At 42.7% G+C, this 20340-nt stretch overlaps 1 protein-coding gene across 2 annotated transcripts in view; it reads right to left on the bottom strand.

The window, feature by feature from the left end:
- LTA4H (leukotriene A4 hydrolase) overlaps nucleotides 1–20340 on the bottom strand; it is a 260821-nt gene that overhangs the window by 154665 nt on the left and 85816 nt on the right. For both annotated transcript variants that reach the window (XM_086952056.1, XM_086952055.1), the window contains exons 5-6: nucleotides 18830–18934; nucleotides 12805–12857 (exon numbers count right to left, since the gene is read on the bottom strand). In XM_086952056.1, coding sequence (XP_086808182.1) covers nucleotides 12805–12857; nucleotides 18830–18934 — 158 coding nt within the window. The remainder of the gene's footprint in view (nucleotides 1–12804; nucleotides 12858–18829; nucleotides 18935–20340) is intronic.

Genomic DNA, 20340 nt, shown 5'->3' with positions numbered 1-20340 from the left:
GATCGAAGCATATCCACTGAAGGACAATACTGCCTTGTCCACTGCCAAAATCCTTCTCAAAGAATATTTCCCTAGATATGGCATGCCACGGATTGTATGGTCAGATAACGGAAGTGAGTTTGTAGGGAAAGTTATGCAGAGTGTGTGTGCCGGTTTAGGGATTAAACAAAAGTTCCACAGTGCGAACCATCCCCAGTCTGCTGGTTTAGTTGAGGGTTACAATGGCACCCTCAAGCTGAAACTTGCTAAAATACAGGCATCCACGGGTTTGTCCTGGCCAGATGCACTACCCTTGGCTTGGTTATCAACGAGAGCAACTGTACATTCTAGAGTAGGGCTTAGTCCATACGAAATAGTTTTTGGTATTCCCGCCAATGTTTGGGGGGTGCCTAGGCCAAAGGAATTTAGACAGCTGGAATATCCAATGTTGATTGATTACCTTTTCGACTTGACTGCTAAATTGAGTCTTATTCACCAACAGGTTTTCGATGCATTGCCAAAGCCACCGGAGAGTCCAGGTCATCAGCTGAAACCAGGAGACCAAGTGGTTCTACGTAATTTTGCAAGGACGAAAAATGTTCACCCCAGATTCGTCGGCACATACCAGGTGTTGCTAGCGACGAGAACTGCTATTCGTGTGGCTGGACGAAAAAACTGGATTCATACGACACACGTCAAACGTGTGCCCTTGCCACTTCCTTACGATAACTGGGTGAAGAAAGGAATCGGTGCCTCTGAAAATGAACAAATACCCAGGTTTATCCCTTTCAGCGATGCAGAACTAATCACTGACACATCGAACTTTGACTCTCCTTCTGAAACTGCTCTTTTGAACTCTGAACATTTGACACCTGCAACAAAAGAACATTTGCCATCTGCGAACCTGAACATTGCAACGTCTGCTGAAAATACACTGTTTCCAGATCAAACAGCTCCTGCTAAACTGAGATACAATTTACGATCTCGCAATATGGACAAATAAAGCAGGAAACTGCATATTTTTCACATTTGAATTTTGATACATTGCCTCCAGCCAGGAAGTTTGCTAATACTTTGTATTGTTTTGTTGTTTTAAAAATTGCCTTGCCGTCTGGGTAGCCGTAGGGTCGTGGCTGTGTGCCTAGTTGAATTTGCGGGGGTCAGACACAAGGTCGATCTTTCTGTTAGTTCTGGGAACTCCCAGGGCTGATAGAGGCATTTTCATCTACGTACACATCATCAGTGGTCGCGAGCGGATTGTAGAAAATGGAGCTTCCTGAGCTGCAACGAGAGAATGTAATTTATGTTCGCAGAAATAGATTGTACAGAATTCTTCACAGCAAATGCTTTCTAATGCAATGTGCAGTTACGTTTTAAATTGTTTTAATAACGTTGGTGGGTGGAATCGTCTTTGGTGTGCATTTGATTTTTATGCCGGTAACTACAGTACCTCCCCTTGATCCTGCTACTTCTACTATTTCTCCTATGCATTCTTTTCACTCGTTTCCTGAACATGAGCAAGCTCGACGCTCAGAATTTATTAATAACACTTTTGTACAGCTCTTGCATCAACACCAACTGGTAGTTAACACTACAGACTGCTGGGTGTGTGGCTTGATACCCCACACTATGGATAAAGGCATTCCCTATCTAGTCTTGCCTTTTAGCTATAATGGATCATTTCAGGCCTTTCAGACCATTTTTGCCTATGCCCTTGAGAACTATCCTCCGCGTCCACCACGTTCCACTAAATACAACTCAGCCAACAAAGCTTTAGTCCAGGGAATTATTGACATGATTAAAGACGTCAATAATACTCCATCTTACCCTAGAGATGAATTACGGGTATATTTGAGTTGGAACTCTACAGAGTATCGCCTTAGTTTGGGAGAAAGCAAGCGTAAAAGCTCCACTCCAGTCTGGGTCGTGCCTCACCGAGGTCAAGTCTGTTTGCAAGGAAATGGGAGAAATCCGAGAGCTCAGCTAGGGAGGAGTGAGTGCGTTGAGACTTGTGTTTCCGTCTAACTCTTCCCCTGCCTTCCTTACTGCTAGGGGTACCTACTTCATCTGTCAAGACAGAGCATATACATGGCTGCCTGCTGTCTTCTCAGGTTCATGTTATATTGCTCGATTGTTGCCTCCAACATACACTGCTTCTTCAGATTATCACAAGACCAGAGTAGCAAGAGGTGTTTTCAGCAAGGAAGATACCCCTGGTCAGGAAGCTGGAGACTTCTTCAAAGGTTTCCTTCCGTTTTGGGGGCCTATGGCCAATAGTAGAAATCTACGTCAGCTAACACGGGTAGTTGAATCTACTATTACAGAAACTGCTGGTACCCTTAGTAACTTAACAGCTGAGCTTCAGGCGGATCGACTCATGACGTTGCAGAACCGGATGGTTCTAGACTTAATACTTGCAGATCGAGGTGGGGTATGCAGAATGATCCAATCGAGCTGCTGTGTTTTTATTCCCAATAATGCTCCGACTGTCTATGAGGCGATCTCTAAGCTACACAAGATTTCCGACTCTATACACGTAGACAAGGGAAACTGGTCCTTCATGGAGTGGTTTTGGACTCGGATATCAGCGTGGGGATGGAAGGTTCTGATGGTCATTGGTGTCATCCTAGTATTTCTATTCTCATGCTGCCTTATTATCCAGTGTGGTCCCGCTTTGTGTAGTCTCTGTGCTGCAACATGTTTCAGAAAACCACCTGCGTTTGGAGAAAAGGCGCGAGAAAGAATGATGATGCAACAACATGTCACTGACCTAATGAGCATAGAGATAGACTCGGACATAGAGTAATTGCCTACGTAAGGGCAAAAGGAGGGTCTGAGGTTCCGTGACGATTTGAACCCGTGTTTTCAACATTGTCGTGAATACATAATTTTGGTATCAGTGAACCGCAAATGATCCATTTAGCATATCCTGGTGTTTTCGCTATGCTACGAGCAAGAGCACTCCTGTTACGAGCACATTTCTGATCTACCCATGGCATCCATCTTAGATCACGGAAGCCATTTTGTGTTTCTTGCCCTCACGTAGACAATGGACACGCAGTGACCTCTTTCACTTAAGGACACGTAAGCTTTAGCCGGAGATTCACCTTGCTAGTGACACGTGCACCTTAGAACAGAACACGCCATGGCTGCATGACTCGACAGAAACTGCCTCCTCTGCCCGAGGCCAGTCCTGCTATACTGGTTCTCGTATTCGTTGGCCTGATCATGATTAGGCGGCCGAAGCTGGTAGCCTTGCCCATTTACGACCCACAAACATCTCTTATCCTGCTTTTCTATCTTCTGCACCTGGCTCTGCTCCTTTCCTTCTGGGCCTTTATTAGGGGGAGGTAACGAAATTTACGATGAGGCGGTCCGGCTCTTGAATGAAAAGTTGACATGGGATTATGATGGAACAGTGGGAACCCCTCGTTCGTAATGTTTTGACATCAGATAATGTTGACGATTCCTGTGCAACGCCAAATATTTATTGTTTAGGACACAAAGGTTTAGGAATGTACTAACATGTAAAGAATTTGCCCGAAGCCCAATATTCAGTATATAAGGAGCAACCCTTTTTGTACAAATCGAACAGGCTCCTAGATTCTGCCCGTGTGTAGTTTCTGTGACTTCTGTGTCCCTGCAGTAATAAACCTTTGGTCTTTGACGCCACCATCGAGAAGCCCGTGTTTCTGTTTATTTGTGCACCGAGACAGGTAGAACTCCAGGGTCTTCGGGTGTTATCCCCGACACCTCTGGACGGAACCAAAAAGTCCAGAACTCCAGTGAAGGTGTGTGTTGTAGACCACGTTGCTGCTTTACATAGGTCTTCTAGGAGGATGTTCCCTAAGAATGCCATAGAAGCCCCTAGTTTACGTTTTGAATGCGCCCTAGGGGGAAATGTTAATGTGTGTTTTTCTTTTTGGTAGCATATTTTTATACATTTAACAATCCACCTTGCAATCCCAGCTTTAGAGATGGGATTCCCTTTATGCGGCCGAGAAAAAGCTACAAACAATCGTTTTGTTTTCCGAAAGCTTTTAGTTCTGTCAATGTAATAAAGTAGGGCTCTTTTGACGTCTAGCGTGTGAAGAGCTCTCTCTGCTAGAGTCTGGGTTTTGAAAAAGCACTGGTAATTCTACTGATTGGTTAAGATGAAAAGCAGAGATGACTTTAGGGAGGAATTTGGGATTTGTCCTGAGAACTTCCTTGTTACGATGTATTTGTAAGAAGGGTTCTTGAATGGTTAAAGCCTGGATTTTACTTGCTCTTCTAAGAGGTGATTGCGATAAGGAAAGCTACTTTCCATGTGAGGAACTGAAGTTAACATTTATGTAAAGGTTGAAATGGGGGTCCCATGAGCCTAGTGAGCACAATGTTGAGATTCCACACGGAGAGGGTGGTAATCTAGGAGGGAAGATTCTTATAAGGCCTTCAATAAATGCCTTAATTGCTGGCACTTCAAAAAGTGACAAGTGTTGTCTATTTTGTACGTAAGCGGCAAGTGCCTAGATGTAGACCTATAGAGGAGTATGCTAAATTACATCTTTGCAACTGTAGCAAATGATGTTCTGGATGGATGCATCCAGTGGATTGATAGGATTGTTAGAGCAGTAAATGGCAAATCTTTCCATTTTGATGCATATCAAGCTCTGGTTGTTGGTCGCCTGGCTTCTTTAATAATGTTCATAGAGTCTGGCGGAAGGTTAAGGTAACCGAACTCTAGGACTTCAGGAGCCAAATTGCTATATTCAGCTGAGTTGGATCGGGGTGCCTTATTTCTCTATGGTTCTGCGTTAGTAGTGATGGAGAAAGACGTAGTTTCTGGTGTGGAACTAGTGAGAGTTCCAACTGTTTGGTGAACCAGGGGGGACGTGCCCATGTGGGAGCTACTAGGATCAACTTTAGAGACTGTTGCCGTAGCTTGCGTACCACTAGTGGAATTAGTGGGAGTGGTGGAAAAGCGTACGCAAATCTGCTTGACCAGTTCATCCATATCGCATTGCCCTTGGACAGCGGGTGTGGAAACCTGGCGGCAAAGGTTGGGCATTTTGCATTTTCGTGTGTGGCAAACAGATCTATGTCTGGTTGGCCCCACATTTGGAAAAATGATAGAAGAACTTGTGGATGTAGTTCCCATTCGTGAATCTATTGTGTCTGTGGACTTAACAGATCCGCAATCTGATTGTGAACTCCTGGCTATCTGTGGAACTGGCTCGATGAACGGCCGGCCCTTGGATAAGTTTGTTTTGTTCCACCACTGCAGAGAGCAGTGTGTGCGGCTGACCACCAACACCAGATCTGAAAGTTGTCCTTGAGCCTGATTACACTGAAGTGCTAGACATTCCTGTAAGGGAAGCATTTGAAGTCTTGCCTATGGTACAATAAAGATGCTAGATGCCATCATGCCTATTAGTTGCATGAACACTATGGCTGAGAGAGAGTGTTGTGTTTGAAATTTGGCTATGAGGGTTTGTATGCTGGCTATCCTGACTGGATTGGGATACGCTAGAGCTGTAGAAGTATTTATTGTGGCCCCTAGATATTGCTGTATCTGAGCGGGCTGAAGATGCGACTAAGTGTAGTTGATTGTGAATCCCAAGTCGTGGAGTGTTTGTGCGGTTTGGTGAGTGTGTTGAACACACTGGTTGGATGATCTGGCTTTTATTAGCCAGTTGTCTAGATACGGGAAGACATGAATATGTTGTCTTCGGAGGTGTGCTGCTACTACTGCCAGGCATCTGGTAAACACTATGGGTGCGATGGCTACCGCGAATGGAAGGAGTTTGAACGGATAGTGTTGTCTGTCTACCATGAACCTTAGATACTTCCTGTGAGAAGGATGTATTGGAATGTGGAAGTATGTATCCTTGAGATCTAGTGTGGCCCAGAAGTCGTCTTGTTGGAGCAGTGGAAGCACTTGTTGGAGAGTGATCATGTGAAAATTATCTGAGTGTATATATAGATTGAGGGTCCTGAGATAGAGTATTAGTCTTGGAGTCCCATCCTTTTTGGGTATTAGGAAATACAGGGAGTAGACTCCTGTTCCCTGATGGAGCAAGGGGACTGGCTCTATGGCTTGCTTTTGAAGCAACAAGAGAACTTCTTGTTTTAATAGCGTAAGATGTTCTGTGGACATGGGACACTGCTTGGGTGGCATGTTGGGGGGGGGGTAGCTGTAAGTTCTAGGCAGTAACCATGTTGGATAATCTGTCTTACCCACTTGTCTGTTGTGATGGAATTCCAGACAGGTAGGAACTGTAATAATCTTCCCCCGACCGGAGTGGAATGGCCTGGGGAAGTGGAGGGAAGTCACTGTTTAGAGGAAGGGGAGGTACAAGTGTTTGTTACCTCATCCTCTGCCTTTATTTTTATTTCCCCTATAACCTCCTCTAAAATATCCTCTGTTAGGGGATGTTTGAGTGGTAGTCTTGATTACAGAGGAGTCTGTACTGATTTTTTGAGGCTCCTCTGTAAAAGGAGCGACGAAAGGAACCACGTGTTTGTGGAGACTGTAAGGCTCCCATGGACTTTGTAGTCTTGGTGTCTTTTTTTATTTTTTTAATAGTTGTGTCCACAGCCAGTCCAAAAAGATGTTCCTGATTGAACTGCGGATTTAAAATTGTTGTCTGGACCTCTTGCTTAAAGCCTGAAATGCGTAGCCAGACAGTGGTGTTAATGGATCTTGAAGCAGTGTCTGCTGTGTCAAGTGCACATTTAATTGATGCATTTGTTATCAATTTGCACACTTGAATGAGGTCATTTGCTTTGGCTTAATATTGGTCTGGCAAATGCTGTAATAGGGTCTCTAATTGGTCATAGTGTGCCCCATCATATCTAGCCAGTAATGCCAGAGTATTAGCTATGCGCCAGTGATTGCCGCTTGCGCTGCTACCCTTATGCCTGATGCTTCTAGCAGTTTGGATTCTTTATCTGGGGGTGGTGAATCCCCTGATGTCTGTGAATTAGCATGCTTCCTAGTATTAGAGACTACTAGCGAGTCTAGAGGCAGCTGTCCTTTAATATAGACTGGGTCTTCGGGGGCAGGGCTATATTTTTTATCAATTCTAGGATTTAAAATCCTGGCTCTTACCGGATCTTTAAATACCTCAGGGGCATGTTTAATGACCCCTTTGATCAGGGGTAAAATTTTTACCGATCTTTGGGACTGTTCAAACGTATCTAAAAGGAAATTTCTTCTGGTGTGTCTGAGTGCATAGTTACACCATGGAAAACAACAGCTCTATTAATGAGTTGGCCAAAACCAATATGATCATCTGGGGGAGATGGTTTTGTTGGGAATGGCTGTGGACTTGGGAGGTTTATGGGGTCTATTGCGTCATCGAAGTCCCAGTCATCCTGTGGTACAGGTTGTGGGTCTGTGAACGGATCCATAGGGTCGCCCCCTCCCTCTAAATCATCATTATCATTATTTTGTGGTGGTGTATGTGGTGGAGAAGGTACAGGCTGTAGTGTAACTGGTTTAGAGAAAGGAAGTGGATTAGAAGGGTGTACAGGAGAAGAAGGATGCATACGTGAAGTGGCACAGTCCTTTACAGGAGTATGTGGTTGCTTGTTGTTGGATGGCACAGCTATAACATGTCCTGTTTTGGGATCAATGAGGATTTTCTTTTGTTTAGGATCGACAGGATCTGGATGAAACCGTTCCGCTTCCTCGATAACCGCTTTCCGTGCCGTTTTTTTTCGGTTCAGAGCGTGGTTAGTCTCATGATCTTTGGCCTTAGGAGACGTGGAAGAATCCTTCTGCACGGTTTTCGGTTCCGAAGACATGGGTTTCAGAGCCGGATGGTGATGTTTAGGCTTGGAAGTGTTCGAAGCCATTTTATCACTAGGCTGGTTCCGGGCCGGTTTGTCTTTCGGCGCCGACGGAATCGAAACTGGTTTCAGAGTCGAGTGTCCTATTGGCTTTGGTATCGAAGGCACCTGTGGGACTATCACATGTGGTTTAAACCGGAAGGCTTATATTTTTTCTTCGGTGCTGGGCTCGAAGGTGGGGCTTCTGAAGTATGTTTTCGGTCGCGACTGGGGCCAGCAGGCGAAGTCTTGACCAGTGCCTTTTGTGATGGTGGGGTTGGAGCAGGGGAAGTACTAGTCACTAGTAGTAATGGGGTCATCCGAGTCGTCCGCCTCTGCCTCTGACACGATTTTGAGTTCTTCGGAATCTTCTTCAGGGACATCTGCGCCTTCATAGAAGATGTCCACTGGTTCCGGAGCTGATCTTGGCGTCATGATGTGCCGTTGGGCCAAGCAATCACGAATAGTCTTCTTCGATCAAAAAGAGGCGCAGGCTTGGCAGCTGGACTGGTCGTGTTCCGGCGAGAGACACAGGTTACAGACCTTATGGTGGTCGCTGTGAGGGAATTTTGCTCCACATTGGGGGCATTTCTTGAACGGTGTCCTTTCCATGAGCCGTAGGCCCAGCAGCGTCGATAGACCCCAGGGCCCGGGTCCACAACCGGAATCGAATAAATGAAGGTTGCGTCGAAGTTTAGAAAGGATTTATGAAGATTTATAGATGTTTTGCGCGTCAAACAAGTTATGAAACCCAAGTTTCGAATCTATGCGCAAAAAGTTGCATCCAAACCCAATGGCGGAAAAAAAACAATCTAAGGATAGAGTCGTGCACTATCGTCCAAGGGAGGAGTCACCTATCTCGTGACTACAAAGACTTCTTCCAAGACAACAACAAGGTGCAACCATCCAGGTCCAACACCAGATGGTGATCTAATGCACAGTGTACTATCTGCAGCTCATATGCCTCGAACATTAAGTGTGCTTAGATCAGCCTGGCTCTGTTTGCAATATGTTTCAGCAATATGGTCATTTTAAGTGAGGCAATTCAAAGTAGCCAAGAAAGTGCCTTATTTTTCCAGCTCACAAGTTTAGCCTACTGCACCTTAGTCAGACCCCACAGATTGAGATATGTGGTTACAGCTATTTTTGGGGACAAGTCCATCCCCAAATTTATAAGCGAGTTAAACGGCTAGTGTCTGAGCAGCGTCTTTGGAAATTGAGATGGCCTGCCTACTTTTTATTGAGGTTAATTTTAAAGCCTGATATTCACTAGTTTTCCCAGAGTTCTTCCATCACACCCGTACAGATGTTTTTGGTCCATTATGGAGAGCAAAATGTCAACGGCAAACCTTGACCTCCTTTACTTGGATATCATTTCTAATCCTTTGTACCAGGGGTTCTAAAGGTAGGGCAAATAAAAGCGGTGATAGAAGACATCCCAGTTAAGTTCCTTTATCAGGGTCCCTCAACATTAAGTGTTATTTAGGTACACTCTTGCTGTGGGCTTTCAGTATCCTTCCATTATTCAGCTTGCCACTCTTCTAGGCACAAATCACATCCCAATCTACCCTGTTGAATGCTTTTTCAGCATCCAGGGAGACCAGCATTATTTAAATCCCCTGAAGCTGTAGTGCGGCCATCTTTGACACGTCAGTATTAGGTGATGATATAGGCTGATATGAGGTACAATCGACAGCAGGATTACCTAGCTTCAAAATTAGGTATATCACCGACTTAGACAATGTTTGCATTACTTGCCCCTTGTAAGGATTTTGAGGTACACCTGGTGCATTATTGGCAGCATACGACTCGAAAATAGTTAATAAAACGTCATCAGAAAGGCATCAGGCCCAAGTACTTTTGGTAGGTGAATACTACCTATCCTTTCAAAATGTATTATTTGGCTTTTAGTGGCTTTTCACGTTCCTCATGGACTGCTTGTGAAATTTTTGGTAGGCATTGCTGTCATAGATATATGCCCTTCCGGCCTTTGTGCGTGTGGGGGAAATTCCTCAGCTATTAGGCATATGGTGTGGAATAGTAATCAAAACACTGTGTATATTGAGGCAAGGGTGAGGCCCGAAGAGTATAGTAACCCAGTCTAAGGGGGCTGCGGGGCCAATTGCTCTGGACCAATATTTGGTGCACTTTTGCATGCTGAACCAAACATGTGCCTGAGCCTGCTGCTCCTGCTCCTCCTCCTCCTCCTCCTCCTCCTCCTCCTCCTCCTCCTCCTCCTCCTCCTCCTCCTCCTCCTCGTCCTCCTCCTCCTCCCAGAGTAGCTCAATAATACTTAATTTTTAACCAGTTTCAGCGTTCACCTGGCAGGCTCCCCATTTTAGCATCGTCTTCCACATCCCATGCGGCGGTCTTTCAGCTCTACCGCTCCTTCAGGTGTTACCAGTCATGGGCGCTTCCCCCTGCTTAGTCATACACCAGAGGCAGCGTTCTCATCATTTAATCAAGCCACGATACAGAACCCCTAGCTGATATTGGTTCCTGCACTCTGGGGCAAGCCACCAATCATTAGGTCTGTATCACCGCCACTTTGACTGAATCAATGCATTAATTATCCTGCAGCCGTGCAGCTAACACTGCGGCTGCCATTTTGGGAATGCACACAATTCATTGCAATATATTCTCCTGATACCACTGGGAATTGAAACCACAGGCTGTCGCCCATATCGGGCTTCACTTCACTTCAGATTCCCAAATCTACAATTCATTGGTGCAGGATGCAGTGGGAGGTCCGGCCAGGCCTCACATCGGAAAAGAGCAACAGAGTCACATTCCCACCAACTCAAGTTTAATCTTTAAAGACAAAGTTACATAGGAATTTGCCCTGCTTTAAATGATGAACTTATCCTGATCCCTGCGAGAACATAGTGATACAAAAGTGCACAACAGAAAACAGTGTCCAGCACAAAAAGTTCACTGTCATGCTTTTGGGAGAGGAAGAAGGAATCCAAGACAATAGACAGTGTAATTTACAATAGAAGCATTCAGATGCATTCTACACTCCCTTCACAAAGCTCAACCACACTGTGTACCACTAGATTTGAGGTCCTGTAGGTAACCTGGTAGACAGCAAATGGTTACCCATGTGAAAATAAGTAAGCAACATGCAAATTTTTTGCTGGATGATTTGTAAACCGACACACAAAAACCTGCTGAGACCCTCCAAGAACTGAATAAAAGTGGAGCAGGCAATGGGCATAGGCTATACAAAAAGGAATGCACCGAAATTATCTTCAAAAGGAAGAAAAATCACACAATTTTCCACAAAACATCAGGAAGGCTAAAATAGGCTTTTACAGCCAGATCTGAAAAGGATCATGCATTGGCTCCGACTCATTTCAGCCTTGAAGGAGCTAATATACACTTCTACTAGCATCTCAGCATCCCAGCAAAATGGTACAGATGCAATCCCTTTTAGAGAGGGAGGTTCCAAGCCTCTCAGAATCAAACGTTAAGGTGTAGCCAATATTTACACCTGCAGTCAATGCATTTGCTGGAGAATGAGTCATAAATCCACCCTCATGTTGCACTGACTATGTTAGAAGCCATTTTACATACAATATGCAATCACTGTAGCGACCTTTTGAACAAAACCATTGAAAATTCATTGCAAAAAGAAATTAAGTTTGGTGCCAATTATAGCACAAGTTTCTGGGGCAAGATGTTTAGAAGATAGGCGTAGGCAACCATTATGAACAGCCTGAGATTTGTAAACTGAAAACAATACCATTCAATGTCTCCTCTAATGAAACTGCATCTGCTTAGTCGATTCACACACTTGAACGTCATACACTCTTTCATGTTAGGACAGATCTTCTCAAACTGGCGCACACAAGCATAATTGAACCTGCAGATAATCTGAGTGTTGTCTCAGACATCAAGATTTTTGTGGTACTTCTGGACATTAGTCTTAAAACAAAGGAGGTGTTGGAAGGTAGGATCCTTCTGCATGGTTCCCCCCACTTTTTGCCTGGTGGAAAGCTGTGTTTTGACTAGTCTGACTGGGATCCTGCTAATTAGAACCCCAATCTATCTGCCTTCTCCCTGAACTGTAATGCTTTGTTGGTCCCTAGTATATGGCACACATGTTCCCAGGGCATAGGTACCCCAGAGGTCTCCTATGGGCTGCAGCATGCATTATCCCACCCATGTGAGACCATTCAAAACGGAACTACAGACCTGCCATTGCAGCCTGTGTAAATTGGTGCACACACCACTTACGTGAGATATAGGTTTACTATATCCAAGGGTCACTGCAATTAGAACCACGCACCCTGCCTTCAGGATTATAAAGGCATGCTCTAGGTGTGACTTATAGGTTTTAAGTTAGAGGGTTCCCCTGCATGAGCAGGACATCCCTGCAGCCTACTGGGTCCATTCTCCCAGGTGGTCAGTGAAGCAGACATAGTATATAGAGGGGTATTACGCGAGCGTGTGATGACCATCTCGAAAACGGCTGCAACTAACCTTATGGTTTTGGTGTCAAATATTTTGGATTCATACCCCCACACCGGTTTCCGGCCCGAGTGCGGACGTAAAGTTAGTAGTCGTAAATCCATTCTGTGAATACCAAAAGTAGTAAGTGCATTCTGTGAATAGCAAAAGTAGTACTTTTAGGATTTTGTCTTAAGTTAGTTCTGTGAATCGGGCCTGAAAATATTAAATTATATAGGATGCCAGAGAGCAAACCCATTTCCTTAATGTTCAAAATACTGGTTTGACTTCTACTGCTTGCTGTTACTTTGAGGGATATGGGTAATCCCAACACCAGTAGAGATCCTCATGCTATTAAACCTCCCTTTGCAAGATATGACAGAGCTTAGTTTGACTATTTAACATCTACAAAAAAAATGAATGTCAAAGCATGGGTTGTAACCACAATACAAGCATCTGTAGTACACAGGTTATTTTTGGGAGGCAGTTCAGCAGCTTTTAACATATGATATTCGGGTAATCTGAAAGGTAAATCCTAATGAGCATGAAATAACTAACCTGCTTTCCAAAGCCCCAACAACCAAAGCAATCAAGTAGCAGGGTATAGGTATCTAGAAAGACAGAAATAAACACAAAAGTTCAATAACAGAATAGGACATCAAGCTGTAAAAAACAAATATATATGTATGAATGTATGAGTCGGCAATTGGACTATTAAACACTTCATAAATCAGATAATTTACATCTTTGAAACGTGATAGTGTGGAACATTGTGTGTTGTGAGGCGGGCATCTATTGGAGTAAACTAAGTGTTGTTAATGAATTGAAAGTTGATCCTATTTTAATTCAGTTTTTAAGACAGCTATATCTCGGCGCCACCGCAAAAGTTTGTTATGGTATAGAGGGTAAGTGTACCGCCCCATTTAGAATAGCGCGAGGCGTAAGGCAGGGTTGTGTTTTGGCACCACTCCTTGTTCTCCTTATATATTAACGCTTTGGAACAGGAGTTGGTGTCACACACTAGGGATCCACCATTTTTAAATACTCGCCCGATAGCCTCTCTCCTTTATGCCGACGATGCAGAGCTTATGGCTCGCACTCAGGTTGGTTTACAAAGGGCTCTCTCCTTCTACACCACATTCATGGATAGGCTTGGTTAAAACTGAACGGCAAGTAACGTTTTGGCATGTCATGTGGGAGAGCGAAACATAGGAACAGACGTTTTCAGGCGCGGGAGAGCAAGGTGGAATCTATCACCTCATTTAGCTATTTGGGTGTCCATTTTGATAGAACCGCTCTAGGGCTTCAGCTGTTAAGGCCAAGACCTTACGTTTTATGAAGTCTATTGCGGCTCTAATAAAGTTTACAAAAAAGTTAGGGAAAAGGCCACCCGAAATATTGCTAAAGATGTATCAAGCAAAGTGCGTGAGCATAGCAATTTATGGGGCAGGCATCTGGGGATTTCATGACTGTACACCAATTCAAAGCATGGAAAATGTTTTTGTAAGGTTTATCTTTGCCGCTCCAACTAATGCACCGGTTTTTAATGGTCACTCTGAGCTAGGAGTTGCATATATTTCTGATCTAATTAAGGCCCAGCCGGTATTGCTATGGCATAGAATTTGGACCACAGATAGCACGGGCCTCAACAGGGAAATAATAAGGGATGCAATGAGACTAGACAAAACCCGCAAAATGTTATGGCTGAAATACGTTGAACATTTTATGCAGGACATTGGCCACCCAGAATATTTCACCTTGTCTGACAGTATGAACCTTAATAACCGGAAGGAGTTTAAAAAAGTATGCATGCCCCACCTAGAAGGAAACATGCTAACCCCAGAGTTGAATAAACCAATGGTGGTTAAACATCAACTAATTAATATTACATGCAATATCTAACCATATTTGTTATACGTCCTGGGAGGATACTACAGATACCTTCTGACAAGATTCAGGTTTGAGGCCTTTCACCATTTGATTACTTACTCAGCCACTAACGATTGGTCAGGGGAACTCTGTCAATGCCTCTGTGACAATATCTCGTCACAAAGTACAATGCACGTGGTCCTAATCTGTAAGTTTTACACTACTGAAAGACATAGATGGCTAATACCACTTTTAAGACAGGGAGGATGGAGGCAATGTCGTCCTGCCTTTGTGTACTTACAGATGTTGGGTAATTGCTATTGTACCGGTTCTATGGTGGGTTTTTTAAAGAGCGTATTCAGGACTAGAAAAGGTCTCAATAACTGAACCGCGAGAGACGTAATTGGGTAGGAATTAATTAGTATGAGATAGATTGTCCAGGGAATCACAGAAGGTCTACATGTATATTATGAATTTATAGGAATTTATTTACGAAAGATGTGAACTGACGAATTTTAAATGTAAATGATGTACTTTTTTTTACATGCTTGCTTTTATGATTTTAATGTACAAAATCGAATAAAGCTCGCTTTGATTTGAGTAAACTAAGTAGGCAGTGCTGTGCAGGAAAGCATCACAGGAAAACATTTGCAGAGTCACAGATGCATTAATTATGGCTGTAGAAAAACAGTCCAGGGACAATCGATTCTGCGCAACCTGTTAACCTCTTACCCAACACAGTCACTAACTTAAGCCTTTCTCACCATCGCCAACTGCCTTTATAAGTAGATTAGACTGCTTTTTGAAACAGTCTCTTACCTGCCTACCATTTTTACGTAATGCATTTTGCCACATTTAGTATTTTGATTTTTCTATTCATTTAAATATCTGACCATGGCAATGACTGGATTAACATTTCCATGCGAAGGTATGGCAGCCTTACCACCAATTCCTCCTTTCTGCTGCCCCAGTTTCCTAGGCACTACAACAGCACATTTTCCTCCAATTAATTTCTAAAATGTGGTGTGTTCCACCATACATGGGCCTTGCTGCCTTTTGAAAAACAGATGGTAGGGTTCCTGCCTAGAAGAGATCTTGCTTCTTTGTCCTAAACAGGATACAGACACGCTTGCACAGATAGGCCAAGTGAATGAGCTCTAAAGGGTCATCTGAAATTGTCCATAAAGTGGAACGAACACCATCCAAAACAAGAAGTGTCTGTCACCAAGAACAGATGATGCATTAGTATGAAAAAGACAACCCCATTTCAAACTCCTGATTCGCCTGGATCAGACATTTTCAATGAATTTGTTAGGTCGATTCACAATGAGGGTTGGAAGGGAGGCTTCAGGCCACCTTTCAAGTAGGCAACAATTTTTTTGAAAACATGGGATATATAGAAATCTATAACCCACCTTAGCAACAAAGTTAATTATGTCTGAAAACATGTACATATATGGCATCCATGCAAACAGTCCTTGCATATTTAGCTGATGTGTACACCTTTAAATCTCTTAATCTAAATGTATTAAAAGGTTTACTCTGTGTTCTATCTAGCCATTGCCCGCCACCTAATGTTTTTGCTGTGTATTATTTTCTGGATTACTTGTAATCTTGATCAATGCATTTTCAAAGTTTATTCTAAATAAAGTGCTCTTCTCATTGGTTTACCTTGTACGTGCTTTATAAAACTCTAAAGCTAAAACAAAAAAATATTTAGATAGAGTTATATAAAAACAAACTGTATACATATTCAGGAATGGACAACAGGCAGGGACATAATTATGCAGCAGAGTGCCACAGCTATGTTGGAATACCCACAATGCGTTAGGAATGAACGCCATTATGCAAGTGATAGAAAAAACACCCCACATTTGGAAAATGTGCCAAAGAAGGGCACCGTAATGCTGGATATAGCTTGGACTTTTTTGTCTTTTTAAAGCATAATACATCAAAGATGGACTCCTTTTAGCCTTTACCACTGTTGCGTGTTTATCTAGGTTCCTGATCGATACTGTGACCTTATGCCCCTATTCGGCTATAAATCCATTTATTCCCTATATTGGCATAACCGTTCAAGTGCGATATTCAGAAAGTCATCTCTGGCCTCACACGAACAGAGCCACATTCCAGCATAGTTCTCTGCCACTTCCTTTGCAACCAATTAGTGCAATGACAGAGCAGAAGTCACTATCTGATATTCCTAGATTAACACTCCGAGTTCTTCAACAAGATAAAAACTCAGCAAACCTGGAAATCCCCGCTTGCTGTGTTTTGATTAGTAATGGAACTCTAATGAGCAACTGATAGCTATCACTTCCTAGTGACATCTTTAATTGACGTCTTATGTCCAGCAAACTTGCGTCAAACCAGGCACCTGTCAGGTATAAATACTACCAACGTTGCCTTAAGCAATTGCTGTTGTGCACCCTGTTGCTGGTGTCCCATTGCTGCTGCATGCAGTACGCCGATGCTGCTGCTGCTGTCCCCTTGGTGGTGAAGCTACTGATACCATTATCGCTGCTAAAGCGCGAACGATGGTGTGGTAAGCTTAGGAGCTGAACAGCCGTCCCTCTGCGAAGAGCCCAGCAGATTCCAGGCTGCCCGCGGACGCTGTCCCCCTCCTCCTCCCGACGCGCTGAAGAGAGACGCTGCCTTTCTTCTGCTGAGAAATCCAGCTCCAGCGTTTCCGGTCTAGCCTCGCGGGTGACTGGGATATTGAGTGCCCCCTGAAGGAAATACCAGACTTCCATCATTCTATTCAGAGGTATGGTGTTGACTAAACCCTTAGATGAGAATTCTTGAAGCAAACCTTGGCAAAACCAACTTAACTTAAAGCTACTTACTTACTCCCCTTCCACGTGTTAGGCTTAGGTCAGGCACACTGGGGTAGGCTTAGTTAGAAGCACCAGTTGAGTATGTTAGCCTAATGTATATATGAATGTTTATATGTTTTATTACTTTTAAACCATTGTATGGCTAAGAAACCATATCAATGCTTTTACAGTATTATTTCGCAATACTTATCTTACTGTACGTACTTTTTATAATAACAAGTCTTGCAATTGTGGCAATACATTTCTCTTGTACGAGAAGAAAGACTGTTCAATAAATGTTAACCTTTTATTGACAAACGCCCGTCTCTCTATTCTCTACATATCGTGAAAGTAAACTGCACTAACCTGACTGAGTGAAATACAGGTCTATTGTTTCACACGACCCTAGAGATTGACTCTTGATCTGAGGAGCAAAGTTGTCATGTTGCACGGTTGTTGGAAAGCTGAATCCCTTCTTGTCTGTGCCAGGGAAGCTGATCACTTCCTATGCAGAGAAGAAAGTTTCCAGTGACCTCTGAGCTAGTTGGTAACAAACCCAATTAAGTTTAGCATAGTCAGTGGAGGCCTGGAATATCCGCAGTTCCACGTCAATACTACTGTTGATGTTATTCCAATGCGCAGGGCCTAGTGGGAAACTAGGAACTACACTACACCACCACGATCATTATGACACCTGGTTAATGTCTAGGACAGCTACAATGTTGCCAATAATGTCAGCAATACGTGAAGAATGAACCACAATTAAAGGTTAGGCAGAATTGTATCAATTATGCCAAAACAATGTGTGGCTTCCACTATGCCGGGGAGAATGCCTGCAATATATCAAGGATTGGTTACTATTACATCAGGCACGGGCACCATAAGGCCAGGGCGAACCTGCCCAAGACCAAATCCCCAACCGAAACAAACACCTGCATAGACACAAGCTGGTTTGGGCCCTCAGAGCAGGAACAGTCCTTCAGCCAGGTTCCTGGATAAGGTGAAAGCGGCCATTTCTCGCTGCTTATGGCTCAGACACCCAAGCAGTCTCAGCTCGTTAGCAGGGGAGATTGGGGTGTGGGGGGGGAGGGGGCTTTTTCTGGGAGAGGGCCCGCAAATTCTCCATCCTTCGATCATCTAAAACGGGTTAGTTTTTCACAAGCATGCTGCATGTTGAAGAAGGGCTATTGCCCAACTACTCTCCAGACACATGCAATGCACATGTTCGAGGTAGACAGTAGCTAAGTGGATGGCCATACTTTAATTAGGGAGGATACACAACCTCTACAATATGGAATCCGAAATAGATGTAATTCAAGATTATTTACAATATAATTTTAGTAGACTTAGTATTTATTATTTCAATAAAGACTAGTTCTGGGATGGCAGTTCTGCATCCAAGTGGGTTGAGTTGTGGATCAAATGCTGGTACTCATAAATATGTCCCAATTGTTCATGCTTTTAAAGTGATACTGTAAAAATCTCAATCATAATTGTTAATTAAAAAAAAACTTGAAAGAAAATAAAGACAAATCACTTACGAGCGGTTTTACAATAGTTTCAAGGTTTTCTATCATCAGCAAATGCATGGTTTGCTTTTTCAATTTAACAGGGAATATACAAAGATATTATACTAAGATATTACACATCCAATGTAATTCTTAAAGGACACGTTTGCTAGTTCTAACAACTGATGGCAGTAGTTTACTTGAAACACAAACTGTACTTTCAGAAGTTTTAAATGTGCAATATTTGAGTTTCAAGGAAGTAAAAAAAGAAAAAGGATTTCCACTTTATTACACTTGTAGCCTTTCGAATAATAAGTCATATGTTCTTCATTTTCCGAGTGCCCTAGTGTTGAACAAGTGCTGTGATAGATCTAGAACTTGAGACCTTACATTTTGTCGGAAACTGTACACGGTCCGATTCGAGTCTGCTGGATCAGATGCTGCACCATCTTGAATAGCACTCATAAGGGCCACCAGCCCTTTTGGAACAGATACCTAATAGAGAAAAAACAAAGTTATTTACAAAAGATCTTAAACAGACTTATCTGTTCTCCTTGAACACGACCTGCCTATCTAAGGTGGGCACCCATCTGCAATTGTTACCCTGAAATCTTTAAAAGGTTAATGTAGGCCCCTTGCATAAAAAGTAAGACTATGCCATTTTGCAGCTGGTAGTTTACAGTCTACTGCGGTCAGATTACTTGAATAAACACTCTACTTGACCAGCTCGAACCCATCGTGGCATAGTTTACCTACCAATTGCCAATGTGTCTAAGCACTCCAGGTTTAACCAATATGTGGTTGGAACCTCACAAACATGGGACATCAGCATTACAGAGCATCAGATTGCCAGACAACAGCGGAGAAGATGGCCAGATGATCGAAGATTGGCTAACTTTGTCTGCTCGAGGACTAAATATGTATTCATTTATTTCACATTTCTATATAGCACCGCTCGAAATCAGGTGTCAGTGCTTTAAAGAGACTAAAAACAAAAGGATCCCTGTGGTGCTAACTTAAGTCAACCTATCGTCAAACAAAATACATTGTGTCAGAGGTATACCACGGAGTATAATAATCTAAAAAACATACATAGTTCTGTTTCCTTTATATATAAAGGAATATATATATAAAAGTATGTGTCAATACATTCATGAAATGCTGATTTCATATTTAGTACATTATCAAAATAATAACATATCAGCATAAGATAAAAAAATCTCGGTTTAATTAAAAAGAATGTTAAAACCACCTGAAAGATTTGGAGAAGTGGTGGTATATGTGCTAAAGAGAAACTAAGTAATGATAATAAAACAAAGAATAAAGAAAAGAACCATTTTCCAATTAAATAAGTCCAGGTGGTTGTTTATAAAACAGAACATTTTTTATCCATGTTGGAGGGAAGGATACGTACAAAACGGATTGTACATGCGCTCCTTTCTTCAATAAAACTTAAAAGGATTACCCTTTAAGTGGTTACTTATGGCTACAGCACACATCAGTTTCAAAGTATCTGCAAGACACGTTCTACCTTTAACCAGACTCCAATTGCAGAAAAATTATTCAACAAACATAGCAGCTAATATTATATGTGGATATAAATATATATGCAAACTAACAATCAGGAGTTAAGCAAGATTAGCTTCACACAAACATATTTGAATGAAGGTACACTGTGTTCCATAACATTTGATAATGACAATATTCAAAATGGAAAATGAATGTGCCATAAAGAGCTATAAAAAAAACAACTAATTTTTATTGTGTTTTTAAGAGAATGTATTACTTTTCATGTTTGCCATTTGGGCAGATTTAGTGGAATCTTTACCTACTCAAAGAATAAGCAGCACAGGGTGTATCACAGGGAGCAAAAGAGAAGTTTCGCTTGAAAACTGATACCA

Source organism: Lissotriton vulgaris, unplaced genomic scaffold (genome assembly GCF_964263255.1).
Source record: "Lissotriton vulgaris unplaced genomic scaffold, aLisVul1.2 SCAFFOLD_1587, whole genome shotgun sequence".
Lineage (NCBI taxonomy): Eukaryota > Metazoa > Chordata > Amphibia > Caudata > Salamandridae > Lissotriton > Lissotriton vulgaris.
Note: the sequence above shows the minus strand (reverse complement) of the source record. Positions and strands in the feature narration are given on the sequence as shown.